General features: G+C 57.3%; 3 protein-coding genes across 6 annotated transcripts; 2 read left to right on the forward strand and 1 right to left on the reverse strand.

Moving 5' to 3' along the window:
• Positions 1–464: 464 nt before the first annotated feature.
• NXF1 (nuclear RNA export factor 1) lies at positions 465–10,940 on the forward strand. 4 transcript variants are annotated; one of them, XM_059710372.1, is made up of 21 exons: positions 470–663; positions 1,953–2,133; positions 2,411–2,564; positions 3,694–3,777; positions 3,866–3,970; positions 4,083–4,163; positions 4,295–4,364; positions 4,491–4,579; positions 4,705–4,812; positions 4,992–5,101; positions 6,911–6,947; positions 7,235–7,303; positions 7,384–7,439; positions 7,556–7,663; positions 7,777–7,835; positions 7,942–8,057; positions 8,141–8,183; positions 8,692–8,764; positions 9,272–9,454; positions 10,450–10,510; positions 10,609–10,940. In XM_059710372.1, exons 1-21 carry the CDS (start codon positions 636–638, stop codon positions 10,645–10,647), a joined length of 1,854 nt encoding a protein of 617 aa, XP_059566355.1. In that variant the 5' UTR covers positions 470–635; the 3' UTR covers positions 10,648–10,940. The 4 variants fall into 4 exon arrangements, with proteins under 4 accessions (XP_059566357.1, XP_059566356.1, XP_059566359.1 ...); XM_059710373.1 differs by lacking the exon at positions 9,272–9,454 and having other exon boundaries at positions 468–663; XM_059710374.1 differs by lacking the exons at positions 8,141–8,183; positions 9,272–9,454 and having other exon boundaries at positions 465–663.
• A 77-nt stretch (positions 10,941–11,017) lies between these two features.
• On the forward strand, positions 11,018–12,104 carry TMEM223 (transmembrane protein 223). The gene is made up of 2 exons (XM_059710386.1): positions 11,018–11,393; positions 11,753–12,104. Exons 1-2 carry the CDS (start codon positions 11,018–11,020, stop codon positions 12,043–12,045), a joined length of 669 nt encoding a protein of 222 aa, XP_059566369.1. The 3' UTR covers positions 12,046–12,104.
• A 581-nt stretch (positions 12,105–12,685) lies between these two features.
• TMEM179B (transmembrane protein 179B) lies at positions 12,686–14,740 on the reverse strand. Its single transcript, XM_059710384.1, has 5 exons — positions 14,588–14,740; positions 13,694–13,881; positions 13,480–13,614; positions 13,227–13,305; positions 12,686–13,022 (listed from the first exon to the last, which is right to left on the reverse strand). Exons 1-5 carry the CDS (start codon positions 14,738–14,740, stop codon positions 12,861–12,863), a joined length of 717 nt encoding a protein of 238 aa, XP_059566367.1. The 3' UTR covers positions 12,686–12,860.
• Between the last annotated feature and the right edge of the window lie 62 nt (positions 14,741–14,802).

Below are 14,802 nucleotides of genomic sequence, written 5' to 3' on the forward strand. Positions count from 1 at the left end.
AGGAAAAGAGAGAAACATCAATGAGAAACATCAGGCTGCACGCCCCCTACTGGGAATCCAGCCACAACCTGGGCATCCTAGGTGAATGCTCAACCACTAAGCCACAACGCGGGGCTTGACAGTCCAATTTATAGGCAAGAAAAGCGAAGTATCGATCCGCAGCTGGCAGAGGGCGGAGCTGAGACAAACACTGGCTGGATCCCTCCAGGGGTCTGGGAGCGGTCACTCGGATCTCCCTTTCCTCGGAAGCCCTCCGTGTGGCCCCTGTTCCCCGTGCCTGTCGGAGTCCCCATTCCCTGCTCCAGCGATCACCCTGGAGGTGCTGGCGGGGCAGAGGGCGGATAAAGGCAGGCGCGGGGCGAAGCAGCCACCTCCTCGCGCTTGGGACCCGCGCCTGGGGATGGGCGTGCGGCGGAGGCCCCGCCCCTGTCTCGCGCCGGGCAGTGCGCACGCGCGGGGTGGGCGGGGCTGCTGGGGGCACCGCCCACTTCTGGGTACGTCGACGGCGCGCCGCGCGCTTGGCCTCATAAATGCGGTGGCGCGGGGCGTAGGGGCGCTGCGCCGGGAGGCCCTGGGCATTCTGACGTCTGGGGGCGTCGCGGCGCGCCTGAGCCCGTCCTGCTCCTCGCTGTGCCATGGCGGACGGAGGGAAGTCCTACAACGGTGAGTGCTGGCCCGGCTCAGAGGCGGGGCGGGGCGCCCGGGTCCGGGGGGCGGCGTCGGCCTAGGCCGCAGCCCGGGGGCGGGAGGCCGCGAGAAGCCCGCGGGGAACGGTGGCGGCGCGGGCCGGGGGCGAGGCAGCCCGGGCGGCCTGGCGGGACTCGAGGCGGGGGGCGAGTTGTTGACTCGGGGATCCGGCGTTGCGAGCCGCGGCCCCGGCGGTGGCTGGCGGGGCGGCGACGCGGTTCCTCTGAGCGCTGGGCCGTGGCTCCCTGTCATCGCCGCCGCGGCCGGACTCTCTTAAGTGAGTCAGGACCCGCCCGGCTGCCTGCGCCCCATTATCTGTCGCGTCCAGTGGCCTTGCCCCGCTTCCTGCGGCTTTGACTTCGGCAAAACAATTTACTTAACACCCACCTCGGCGCTGGACCGGACCGTCTCCTGGGCCTGGGTGGCGGTCCTGCTGGGCCCGGGCGTGGGCTGAGCTCGCTGGCAGCCCAGGCTGGAGGCCGGCGTGGCTACACCGGACTTGAGAGTTAAGCTCGGCCGCGTTTCCACCCCCTAATGCAGTCGAAGCAGCCTCGGCCGCCTGAGTTCGTGCCCGTGCCCGTGTGTGTGTGTGTGTGTGTGTGTGTGTGTGAGTAAATGTGTGTGAGTGTGAACATGAGGCCGTGCACGTTGTGCCTGGAGCATCCTAGTGCCTGGCCTGGAGGAAGTTCTCTAGCTGGGCCTTCTGTTCACTTACACCTTTTTCTGGGGCCATTTCTTGAAGCGCACTGTCCGCAGTGCCGCGTGAGGCCCTTTGGGGGGTCCTGGGTCTCTGAGGACCCGGGTTCAGGCTCGCTGCCCCTGGAGCCGCAGCTGGGGTGGTCTTCTGGCCGAAGAGGCGAAGGGCTCCCTCCGAGGGGCGGTTGGAGATCAGGCCGTAGAGACCTCGCGTTGGCCGTGTTTGTCGGCATTGGCTGGGCGGAAGCAGCTGTTGGCTGGAGCCGCTGTGCGGGTTGTGGCTGGTGGGTGGGGGGCTGCGTGAAAGTAGGTTTCAGGGGACTCAGGTCTGCGTGTGTCCAGTTCCACTTTGAATCAACCCTTCCTCATCTGCTTCCCTTCCCTGCGGCTCCGGCTTCTGCTTATTTTTCAAAAGCCCTGCAGCCTCCAGTGGCTCCCCGAGGCGGTCACCTCACAGAGGGGTGCTTTCTCTGGACAGCGAGGGCCGGCGTGGAGCCAGGCGGCGGTGGTCACAGCAGGGCAGCTAGACCAGCGATGCGTCTTCTAACTTGTACTGTTTCCCACTGCAGAGCACGATGATCGCGTTAGCTTCCCTCAGAGAAGGAAGAAGGGCCGGGGTCCTTTCCGGTGGAAGTGCGAGGGGAGCCGCAGGTCTGGAAGAGGGGGTGCCGGCGTCCGGACACCCCGCCTTGAGGACGATGACAGAGATGTGGCGATGAGCGATGCCCAAGATGTTCCCCGAGTACGATAGTAAGTAGGCGGCTTTCGCGCAGCCTCGGGGTCTACTGCGCCCCTCAGTGACTGGATGGTGACCTCCCTCCACCCCTCAGGCCGTCAGTCACATCCATGTACTGAGCCGCCTTCGGTACACGGTGCTGCTCTTGCCCTTAGTGGTCTGACTTCAGTGACTTCCTTTACACAGCCCTCTTACGCCAGGTCATCTCTCTTCTACCTACCAGAGAGAGACATGCCAGGGCCAGCCGAGTGGTTGAATATTTGCGATGTCTTATTCTCGGCTTCCCCACAGCACCCCCTACGCTGCGCGACCCAACCGGCGGGTTGATAATTGGCATGACCGAGACCGCATCCATGTTACTGTGCGGAGAGACAGAGTTCCTCCACAGAGAGGAGGGGCTGGCAACAGCCAGGATGGGACCTCGAAGAACTGGTTTAAGATTACAGTGAGTATCTGGGAAGTAGATGGTGCAGGGGAAGTGAGGGCTGGGGGTGGGCTCAGAGCGAAGGTGTTGACTCTTCACACCACAAAATCAGTCCTCTCAGCTGTTTACTCCACAGTCAGGTGTCCATCCTTTCTCCTAAGGGTCAGTATCTTAGAGCCGCTGGTTCAGAAAAGGAGTGGAAGGGACTGGCAGCGTTGCCAGGAAAGGAGAGGCATCTAAAGGGAAGCGTGATGACTGGTTGAGGGGGGGTGGTGTAACTCCTGGATGTCTCCATTTGGCTCGTACTCAGTTGTGGGGGTTGGGGTCTCTTAACTTCTCTGGGGGGCAGACAAGTTATAGATAGTATCTTGGGACTTTTAGAATCAAGCAATTTGATTCTTTTGAAAATAATACTTTATATATATATATATATATATATATATATATATATATATATAATTGATTTTTTACAGAGAGGAAGGGAGAGAGATAGAGAATTAGAAACATCGATGAGAGAGAAACATCGATCAGCTGCCCCCTGCACATCTCCCACTGGGGATATGCCCGCAACCCAGGCACATTCCCCTGACCGGAATCGAACCTGGGACCCTTCAGTCCGCAGGCCGACGCTCTATCCACTTGAGCCAAACCAGTTTCGGCAGAAAATATGATTTCAGAGAGGAAGGGAGGAGGGAGAGATAGAAACATCAGTGATGAGAGAGAATCATTGATCAGCTGCCTCCTGCAACCCCCACTGGGGATTAAGCCCACAACCCGGACATGTGCCCTGACGGAATCAAACAGTGACCTGGTTCATAGGTCGACGCTCAACCACTGAGCCATGCTGGCCAGGCAACAGTTTGATTCTTTTGATGAATAATAAGTATAAACAGATAGGAGGGAGATTGAGAAATCCATGTCTGGCTTGAGTTAGAAAACCTTTAACAGATGTTTTCTTTTTATTGTTGTTTCATTGGTTTCTTTGTTTTTCGGTGATCTCCTGATCAATCACTGAGCCACACTAGACGGCCTGACTGGTGTTTTCTTTAGAAAATCTTTTCAAGCTTGGCAAGCTATATGAAGGAGCACTAGATTGGATCTGCTCTTTAACCTTAGTTACATATTGCTCCCTTCTCTTTCTCTCATGTAGATTCCTTATGGCAGGAAATATGACAAGGCATGGCTCCTAAGTATGATTCAGAGCAAATGCAGTGTCCCTTTCACCCCCATTGAGGTAAGATATGGCCCGAGTGCCTGTGGGAGGGGCCAGGTGGTCCAGGGGCTCTGGGCTCCAAGTCAACTGCTCTTGTTTCCTCTTGCAGTTTCACTATGAAAACACCCGGGCCCAGTTTTTTGTTGAGGACGCCAGTACTGCCTCTGCATTGAAGGCTATCAACTATAAGATTTTGGATCAGGATAACAGAAGGGTGTGTATAAAGGGCTTGGCTGGAGGCAGGGACTGGTACTCAGGGTCCAGGGTCTTTGTCCTAGGACTTAGGCTTCCCTAGAGTCCACCCTTCCTTTATGTCTTCCCTGCAGATATCCATCATCATCAACTCCTCTCCTCCGCCCCTTACTGTGCAGAATGAGCTGAAGCCAGAGCAAGTAGAGCAGCTAAAGGTGAGGCAGCTTCAAGTCACACGTCGTGTTTCCTCCCCAGTCCTAGCAGTTCTCATATTCCCGTGCCCCCCCCCCGCCCCCCCCAAATACACAACCCCAGTAACCACTGGAGCCTTTCTCTTCCTCTGCAGCTGATCATGAGCAAACGATACGATGGCTCCCAACAAGCGCTTGACCTCAAGGGCCTCCGTTTAGACCCAGGTATTGTTGGCAGCAGTTCTGATAGGTGGGGGCAGAGGGGAATCTTTCAGGCGGGAGGTTGGAGAGTGGTTTGGTGCTAATGCTGGCCTAGGCAAACCCTCTCACACTTGCCTTTCTTTCCTGAAGATTTGGTGGCCCAGAACATTGATGTTGTCCTGAATCGTAAAAGCTGTATGGTGGCTACCCTGCGAATCATTGAGGAGAACATCCCTGAGGTGAGTGAGGCCTTTGCCCCGTTACTAGGCAGGAAGGAGCAGGTCGGGGAGAGAGCGGTTCGGAGGCAGATGTGTCTCTGATCCCCTCTCTGGTGATGCTTCCTCTAAACTCTTCTCTCCCACAGCTGTTGTCCTTGAACTTGAGCAGTAACAAGCTATACAGGCTGGATGACATGTCCAGCATTGTGCAGAAAGCGCCCAACCTAAAGATCCTAAACCTCTCTGGGAATGAGGTGAGAATTGAGACCTGCATGCGTTGTGACTGGGGCAGGCAGAGGGTGAAGAGGACTTGCCTGGTGGCGGCAAGAGGCAGAAGAAGGAATTTAAGGGATGAGGACGGAGGCTGTGGTGTGAGCACTAGTTGGCTGTCTCACTAGGGTCTCTGTCCTGCCTTTTCTCCCGACCTTTGCAGTTGAAATCTGAGCGGGAATTGGACAAGATAAAAGGGCTGAAGCTGGAAGAGCTGTGGCTCGAAGGGAACACGCTGTGTGACACCTTCCGAGACCAGTCGACCTACATCAGGTCAGTTGTGGCCTCTGCCTCCCTCCTGGGGACCGTCACCCCTGGGAGCCGAGTTAGCGCACCCTGACCAGTGCCCGTCTGCAGCAGATGTGCAGCCCTGAGCTGGAACCACCTGTCCATTGGGAGGATCACATGTGCCTCCTTTTTGTCTGTCTATATGTCCCAGCTTTGCCCACATCTCCTTTCCTTTTTCTTTTCTTTTCTTTTCTTTTTTTTCAATCTGACTACTTGTTTGCTGGTTCTATGGGCTTTCTCCTTCTATCCTGAACACAGCCTTTTCTAGAATCTCCCTACCCTCCTGTTCCAGGAAGGGCACCTCCCTTTTCTGCCGTGACTGGAGGTGTCTGGTATATTCCCCATACGTGGAGTTGTCTTGTGCCAAGAGCCTGACATCCTGGGCTGAGAAAGCCCTGTCCCGGGCCTACATGCTGACAGGCCGTTCCTCCTTTGTCCTGTATTGGCCCCTCTTGCCCTTGTGCCAAGAGGGACCCTCTTCTCACAGTCCATTTGCCCACAGCTGTTGCCTGGGCTTTCTATTCACGCTGAGGTTGAGGCCTCGTGGTGGCTGGTGCCATGGATCTGTCTGTCTCTCGCCCAGTGGTGTGAGCTGGGCCTCCCTGGAGAAGAAACCTGGGTTCCCCAAGATATGTGACCAGAGCCGGGGCCCCGCCAGCAGGCGAGGGGAGCCCAAGGCAGGTGCTGGGCGTGGAGGCCACGGGGGCATAGCTACCAAGGAGACAGAACTGAACCTCTTGCAGGAGGGCGCTGCCCCTCCCTCATTCGCACACCTCACATCACCCTGCTTGGCCCCGGAGGATGGCTGGTTAGCCAGAGACGGGTAAGATTCCTCAGGGAAGGAACAACCTAAGACAGGCACAGTCGCAGAGGGGCCATCAGGAGACAACTTGGGGGTCAACAGAGGTGGGGCACAGACCCTCACCCCCCCAACTTTGCAGAGGCCGGAACCCTCACCCTTCTGAGGGAGGTCTCCTGCCCCCATGGCTGCTTCGCTTCCCACGCCCAGCTCAGATGGGACCCAGGTAAAGACAGAGACCGGCTGCCAGCAGCTGCCCTCTCCCTGCACCAGGACTTGTTTTCCGTTTCTACCTTGGACCACGGGGGAAGGGGCAGCTGAAGGAAAGGGCTGTGTCAGGATGCTGCCTTCTTCCCTTTCTTCTCCCTCTTTTTTTCTAAACACTTCCATGCTTTGTAGTTCTTTTGCTTTCTCTTCTTTCTCTCTCTATTCCCCAAAATCTCCCCCATCTCTCTCTCTGGCCCTGTCCCAGCCTACCTTTCTCTCTGTCCCTTCTTTCCTTTCCCTCACTTCTTCCTTGGCCTTCCCTCTTGATCCCCGCCTGGCTCATCTCCCTGCCCCAATATCCTGTGCCATCCCTGTGGTGTGTTCTGGTCTTGGCCACAGCCAGACCTGGCAGAAGTGATGGATACCTCTTGAGGCAGCGGAGCCCCTGGGCTCCCACCCCATTCCCTCCTCCCGGGGCTGCACAGGTGAGTAGGTAGAAGGTAAGGGGGCAGGGAGGGAAAGGAGGTCCTGGGCTTCAAGCCTGGGCTGAGAGAGCTGCTCTACGGCACTCGGGGTCAGGCAGAGAAGAGAGTCAGCCTGCAGGGAGTCATTCTGGGCGCCCCGGGTGGGGAGTGGGGCCATGCTTCTTGGAGCTCAGAGGCCGGGAGGAGAGGGGAGGAGGAACATGGGATGGGCTGCCCCTCGGGCTTTGGTGTATTTGCTCCTAGAGCAGCCCAGGAGGCACGGTGGCTCTGAAGCGTCACTGACTTCTGTCCCGTTCTTGACAGCGCCATTCGCGAACGATTTCCTAAATTACTACGTTTGGTAAGTTTATAACTTTTTTAATGCTTTTCTAACAAGCATAGTACCTCTCACCAATGTCTTGCCTAACGTGATGGTATGGCCATTAACTTGGGGACATACAGCCCTTTGAAAACCCAACAAAAGTACTAGTATAATCCTCCTCCTTGGGAAAATGCTTGACAAAATGGCATCTGTCAGGATTCCATGTCTCTTACACTTGGCCTCTGTCCCCTTACTCTTAGTTTTTCCACTTTATTATTCACCCAGCCTTTTTTCTCCAGTTCACACTCCCACCTCACTCTCTGCAGGACGGCCATGAGTTACCCCCGCCAATTGCCTTTGACGTTGAAGCCCCCACGATGTTGCCACCCTGCAAGGTGAGACGAGGGGACAGAGCTGGGACTTGTGTAGGGAGGACGGGATCAGTGACGCAGCCCTAACACCTGTTTGATCCCAGGGGAGCTATTTTGGAACGGAGACCCTGAAGACTCTGGTCCTGCACTTCTTGCAGCAGTAAGTCCCCGGGCCCCGGGTCTGGGGAAAGGTGGGCTGGCCTCAGCACAGCTCGCTCTTGAGAGCTGTTGGGTCCCTTTACGAAGCACAGACCTGCCCTTTTGTCCTCCCCACAGGTACTATGCCATTTATGACTCTGGAAACCGGCAGCGGCTCCTGGACGCCTACCATGATGGAGCCTGCTGCTCCCTAAGCATCCCTTTCACCCCCCAGAACCCTGCCCGGTAAGAGTCACATCTTGGAACCTGCCCCGGACCAGGTTTCTCGATAGATCTCGGCCGGCACCTACTACCGCCCACACTGCCTGACCACCACCGCCTTTTCCTCTGATTCCCAGAAGCAACTTGGGCGAGTACTTCAAGGACAGCAGGAATGTGAAGAAGCTGAAAGACCCGAGTAAGTGTGTGATGTGAGCAAAGCAGCATGGGAGAAGGGAATGGGAAGGAGGCGGGGGCTGTGCAGTGCGTGGCAGCCCCTGACCGTGGCCTCTCCTCCCCCACAGCCCTGCGCTTCCGGCTGCTGAAGCACACACGGCTCAACGTGGTGGCCTTCCTCAACGAGTTGCCCAAGACGCAGCACGACATCAATTCCTTCGTGGTCGACATCAGTGCCCAAACGGTGAGCAGGTTTCCTCCCTGATAGCCTGCAATTGGGGAAGGGGCCGTGCAGAGCCTGCATGGTAACTGTTGCTTCCCTTTCAGAACACGTTGCTGTGTTTTTCTGTCAATGGCGTCTTCAAGGAAGGTGAGCATCTTGGGAGTCCTGTCTTCGGAGCAGTCCTTTCCCCAGCTGTCTTCTCTTCCCTCCTCTTCCCTGACCTTCTCCTGTTGTGCCCCCAAGCCATCTTCATTGGGCCTCTCCTCTCTGCCTATCTTTTCTGCCTGGGATGTGGGGAGAGCCTGAGGAATAGGAGGACACAGGCAGGTCTGAGCTTCTGTCCCAGCCTTGGTCCCGTGTGTGAGCAATTTACATTCCTACTGAGCCTCAGATCCCTTCTTTGCAAAGGGGGTTAGTAACAGCCATCTCCTGGGGTGCTGTGGAGTGACCGAGAGATTGACACAGGCTTGTCACACACAGACTGAGTGGGCAGTAGTGGTTATTACTGTCCTTTCTGGCCTCACACTCCCCAGCTCTGCACAAACATCATTCCCTTCTGGCCCCTGAGGGTTCTGTGTATCAAATGCAACAATGTTTTGAGAAGCTGTTTGTAAACAAAGTGTGAGCGCCTCTCAGGCCATTGTCGTTGTTGCAGTGGATGGAAAGTCCCGGGATTCTTTGCGAGCCTTCACACGGACGTTCGTCGCTGTTCCAGCCAGCAATTCAGGGTAAGTGTTGGGCTTATCAGGTGGGCTTCTAGTCCCAGTGCTGTGGGAATTGGAGGGGCAGGGGGAGAGTCAGTCCTCCGGGTATTTTCAGAATTTCAGGAAGGCAAGGAGGACTCAGAGTAGGAGGCGAAGAGCTTGCTCTGGAGTTGGACTGACTGGGCTTTTCAGCCTGCTCTACCACTTCGCTAAGGGCCAGTTTCCTCATCTGAGGATTGGTGAAACTGCTCACTTCCTGAGTCTGTGAAGACAGGTGGGAGGCAAGAACTGTCTGTGGTTTGGGCAGAATGTACAATTCTGTGTTTGGTAGATGATTGCATCTGTGGAGTCCATGTCAGTAAAATGACAAAAGGTAATAGCTGAAAATAAGGTGATAATAGCTAAGAGTGAGAGGGGGCCTTCCCGGGATTTTAGGATCTGAGTGTGAGATTTTAGTGGGAATAGGAATGATGTTGGGGGGTGAGGTTACCTGTGTGTGTTCAACTACCTGAGGCGCTCTTTGTCCCCAAGGTTGTGCATTGTAAACGACGAGTTGTTTGTGCGGAATGCCAGCCCTGATGAGATCCAGAGAGCTTTCGCCATGCCCGCGCCCACGCCCTCCTCCAGCCCGGTGCCCACCCTGTCCCCAGAGCAGCAGGAAATGCTGCAGGCGTTCTCTACGCAGTCTGGCATGAACCTCGAGTGGTCCCAGAAGTGAGTGCTGGGCATGTGTACAAAGAGGGGCAAACTGAGGTAGCGCTCGTAGTGAACAAGGAGTGCTCCTGAAATTTTTAAAGTCAAATTATTTTTATTGGTTTAAAAAAAAATAAGAGCGCTGGCTGGTGTCGATCAGTTGGTTGAGCTTTGTCCCATCTACCAAGAGGTCGCTGGTTCAGTTCCCATCAGGGCACATGCCCAGGTTGCAGGTTCAATCCCCAGTAGGGGCATGCAGGAAACAGCCTGTTGATGTTGCTCTTTCATTAATTAATGTCTGTGTGTGTGTCTCTCTCTCTCACTCTCTCTTTCCCCCCCCCTTCCCCCCTCCCTTTCTCTCCCACTTCCCCCTCCCTTTCTCCCTTCCCCCCTTTTTCCTTCCCCTCTCTCTCTCAAATCAATAAAAACATATTTTTAAAAATTTTTTGTAATGGTCTATGAAAAAGTTTCCCACAAGTATGAATTAGCATAACAAAATTTAAAGCCAAAATGAAGTCCCTTTATATGTACTGTTGTGCAACTTTTTTTCCTTATTCCGTGAACATCTTCCACTATCAGTATAAAAGTCACCTTGGTCTTTTTTTTTTTTTTTTTAATTTCAGAGCGAGGATGTGTGTGTGTGAGAGAGAGAGAGAGAGAGAGAGAGAAAGAAAAAGATCAGTGTGTGAGAGAAATATGGATCGGTTGTCTCCTGCCCATGCCCCCAACCAGGAATTGAACCAGCCACCCTTCAGTGTATGGGATGATGCTCCAGCCAACCAGGCCACACTCGCCAGGGGGTAGTCTTGATAGCTGTTCATATGTATTCCTTTGTGTTCCATAGACCACCGATACACATTTGGATTACTCTTCATTTGTATTAATTGTGCAAGAATGTATATAATTCTTGGTAACTTGGGCAAGTGTTTGTATAGAATGGATTTCGAAGTGGCATTTAGTGATGAGGGTGACTGCATTTTGGTTTTAATGGAGGTGGCCTTCCTTTCTCACTCCAGGTGCCTGCAGGACAACAACTGGGACTACACCAGATCTGCCCAAGCCTTCACTCATCTCAAGGTCAGGTTTGGGAATCACGCAAGAAAGCGGGTCTCCGGGCCTTCAAGAGGGTGGGGGGTGGGGGGAGCCTGGCTCTGCTGACCTCCCTGTTCCTCCAGGCCAAGGGTGAAATCCCGGAAGTGGCGTTCATGAAGTGACCCTGGCCGCCGGGCCCCTGTAAATAGCCCCGGATAGCGACGTCTCCCTGCCGCGGTGGTCGGCTCTCCTCCGGCGGCCAGGCGGGGACGGGCCTGACGGAGGAGGGAGCCGCGCCCCTCCCGCCGCCTGCCTTCCCGGAGCCCCGGACCGTTTCCAGAAAGGAGCCCCACTGGGGCCAGGAACCCAAGCGCCGTGTAGAACTGACACTAACGACCCGAAGGACTGAGGTGCTTTGTGCCCTTCACCCAGGATCCCGCCTCCCCGACTTTTTAAGATAAAGAGTGAGATTGTATTTTGTGTCACGTTTTGCCTGGTCTGTGGTTAAAGGGAAAGCGGGCTGGGACGGGGGCCGCCTGCCTCTCGGAGCCAATGAAGAGGCTGGGGCGGGCCCCGCCGGCAGGAAGTCCCGCCCCGGAAGCAGGCGGTGCTTCCATGGCGGCACCGGCGCGGCGGTGGCTGGTGCCGCTGCTCGTGGCGGCGCGGGGCTTCCCCGCACGCCGAGCCCTGCACGAGTGGGCCCCGGCGCGGGATGTGCTGCTCTTCGAGCACGAGCGGGGTCGCTTCTTCGCGGTCCTGGGGCTCTTCTGCGCCGGCCAGGGCGTCTTCTGGGCCTCGCTGGCCGGCGCGGCCCTGACCCGACCCCCGGTCCCCGCGCGGCCTCCGGATGCGGCCACAGACCCCGGCCGTGTGGACGTGCGCTCCGCGCTCTGGCGCTACGGCCTGGCCGTGGGCTGCGGCGCCATCGGTAAGGCGTGGGCTGCCTGCCCACCGAGGAGCTGGGCCCGACCCTCCAGGATGAGCAGGGGTGGGGGGCAGGCACCCCAGTAGAAGTGAGGGACACCGGAGGCGGAAGTCCGAGCACCGAGCCCTGGGACAGACAGGCCTAGGCTGAGGCCGGCCTCTGGCTGTGCGATCTCGAGCAAGTTACTGCGGCCCGGGACCTGTTTTCCCATTAAAATGGGGCTGGGCATCTATTAAGTAATGTTGGGAGGAATGCGAAACCAAGGATCTGGGGTCTGTAAATGTTACGTCTTTTACTCAGTGCACGAGGGCTGCTGCTAGCGCTCCCGGAAACCCTTCACCCCACTCCGCTCCTCCCTGCAGGTACCCTGGTCCTGGCCGCTGGACTTCTCTTCTCCCTGCGCTCTGTGCGGTCGGTGATACTGCAGGCTGGAGGGAAGCGGGTGACCCTCACCACTCATGCCCCCTTTGGCTTGGGAGCGCAGTTCACTGTTCCCTTGAACCAAGTATCCTGCATGGCCCACCGGGGTGAAGTCCCTGCCGTGGTGCCTCTAAAGGTCAAAGGCCGACGCTTCTACTTCCTCTTGGACAAAGCTGGATATTTCCCTAACACAAAACTCTTTGACAACACTGTGGGCGCCTACCGTAGCTTGTGAAAAAGCCACCTCGGGACACGCACCCCTCCAGGAGGGGAACAAAAACCACCTTTATGCCCTGCCTGGTGTGGCTCGGTTGCAGCATTGTCCCAGTGCATGGAAAGATCTTGGGCACGCCGGTGGCTCAGAGGTTAAGCATCAACCTATGAACCAGGAGGTCACAGTTCAGTTCCCCATCAGGGCACATGTCCGGGTTGCAGGCTCATGCAGGAGGCAGCCGATCAATGATTCTCATCATTGATGTTTCTCTCTCTCCCTTCCTCTCTGGAATGAAATCAATAAAGGTATATTTTAAAAAAGGGAAGGATCTTGGGTTTGATTCTAATCAGAGCACATGCCCAGGTGTGGGTTCCATCCCTGGTTGGGGTGCATAGGGGAGGCTACTGATGTTTCTCTCCCTTGCCCTTTCTCTAAAATCAGTAAAAACAAATCCTCAGGTGATAATGAAAAAAACACACAACTGAACCCTAGGGGTGGGGTGACAACCAGAGTAATACAAGGGGGCCCAAGATTACATAGCAGCAAATAAAAGTCATTCCGAGGGCAGACACCTGAATGTACTCTTGACCTGTTTAGCCTTTACTCTTTCCTCCCATCCATCTGCCTACAGTGCTCTCATACTAAGGACTCGGCACCAAGGTGAAGGAAGTCATATAGTAATATTCTGGTACAAAAACAGCTGTAAGAAGAGGTGGAGGGGGGCTGTCTCCATGTTTCCCTCTTCGGGGGAACTGAGGCTCTCAGCATCACAGGGCCAAGGGGGGCAGGAGGACCGCAGGCACTTGGGCGGCGAGCCAATGGCTGCAGGAAGCACTTCAGGAAGGGGAAAGGCGTGGCCCCACCAGGACGTCTGTCTCAGAGCTCCATTCCGGGTCCCCCCTCTCCAGAAGCCGGTATGGGGTGGCTTCAGACTTCAACTGCACGACCTGGAGCGCCAGGACCACACACCACAGTACCAGATTGACCCAGGAAGAGTTCTGTGGGAGACAGGGACAGGTGTGAGGAGCGGCACCTCAATCCGGTTCCGCCCGCACACCGCTCTGAACTGCTGGCTGCCAGGCGGCCAAGCCCTTCGGCTCTTCTCGGCCTCACTGGTGGGCACCCCTAAACCTGTACAGGGGCCTCTACGAATCTGCGTATCCCTGGGCCTCCACTCAGTCCGCCATATCCCGAGACCTCACTTCAGCGTTGTGTAGGTTGGAGTAAAAATGCAGAGCGGTTCCAGGGGGTGTCCATGGAATTTTCTGGGCTTCAGAGCAGCTGTGAGGTCAAAAACACAGTTGTGAGAAAGGGGGGGATATATCCCAAATAAATACTCTTGCGCCTGAGTGCTCTTTGAGATGAGAATAATTGACTGGGATGAAACGGGAGTACAGGACCCCTCTGCAGAGGGAAGTCGGCCCCAGGGGTCAGGCTTCCCCCATCTCCCATTACCTAATTGTAGCGTTCTGAGAGATGATGGAGTTGCAGAGAGAACTGGTGCCAAACCGAAGGACACAGGCCGCCACTAAGACCAGGAAGGTGGCTACAGCCGAGATGGCCAGCGCAATGCGGAGCCCGATCCGGCCTCTATGAGGGAGAGAACAGCCTTGTGGTGGAGGCGGGACTCCCCCCACCTCGCCCCTGGCCCTGGGAGTGGGAGAGTCACCTTTGGGAGTCCTCGATGCAGCTGCTGTAGACCCAGAAGAGCAGAAGCAGGAGACAGTAGAGGGCCAGGAGGCCAGAGGCCCCAGCCACAAAGTAGCAGAGGGAGGGGGCTGAGCCTCTGGATAAGGCCAGGGAGGAGCGGTTCAAGGCCGCCACGCCATACAGGGGACAGCGGCCGCCGAAGGAGCCCTGCGGAGAGAAGCCGCTGAGTGCTGATCTCGGGGGAGCGCCGCGGGATGCGGGATGCGGGATGCGGCTCCGGGCAGGTGCCGGGGTAACCTGGGCCGGGCCACCCCAGGGAGCTATTTGCAGTCAGTTCCTCTCTGGGCCACTAGGAGGCCTGCTGGGGTGATCACGCCCGCGGAGGCCAGAGGCCAGAGGATCGGGAAACAGGCGGTGGTTATACACAGCCCGGCCTCCGGCGTTCGGTAACCTGAAGCCTGTGCCTGCTTCCTGGGGTTCGGGGGCCTGTGTCCTGGCGAGCCCTGCTGCCTGGGGCGGAGCGGGTACAGCACCGGCTGGTTCCCTGGCTCTTTCCCCATCGCTGTCACTCCCGCTGCCCGTGCAGTCACATGGCCGCTGGTCGGCTGCCCCCCCCCCCTCCCCGCGCCGAGTCCTCTGGGCGCAGCTCAGCACCTCGCGTCTCAGGTGCGGGCGAAGGCAGGGCCTCGCCGATTTGTCTCAACACCCGGGGGAGGACGCCCGGGAGCCCCCAGGTGGGGCCGTGCCTGGTGCCCAAGACACGCCCGAAGGCGGCCTTTTGGCAACAGAAGGATTTAGACTCGACCCGGGAGGAGTCGCTCAGGGCCGACACTTGGCCGCGGCGGACCGCCGGCTGGGCGGTGTCTCGGGTTAGAGCGGCCCGCCTCCGCCGCCCCCCGCCCGCCGCCCGCACCTGGGTCCGGGTGAGCGTCGCGGCCGCCAAGGCCCCGCACAGGAAGGCGGCGGCGAACAGCACGAGCTCGACGCGCTGCAGGCAGGGCAGCGCCATGGCTCCCCGGTCCCCAGGAAGCGCGGCGGCCGCACGACCGCCCAAGCCCCGCCTCATCCGGCGCGACCAGGAGCGGAGACTCGAAGACTCAGCGGGCGGGCGGGTTTATTGCGGGCGGC

This window comes from Myotis daubentonii, chromosome 9 (genome assembly GCF_963259705.1).
Source record: "Myotis daubentonii chromosome 9, mMyoDau2.1, whole genome shotgun sequence".
Taxonomy (NCBI): Eukaryota; Metazoa; Chordata; class Mammalia; order Chiroptera; family Vespertilionidae; genus Myotis; species Myotis daubentonii.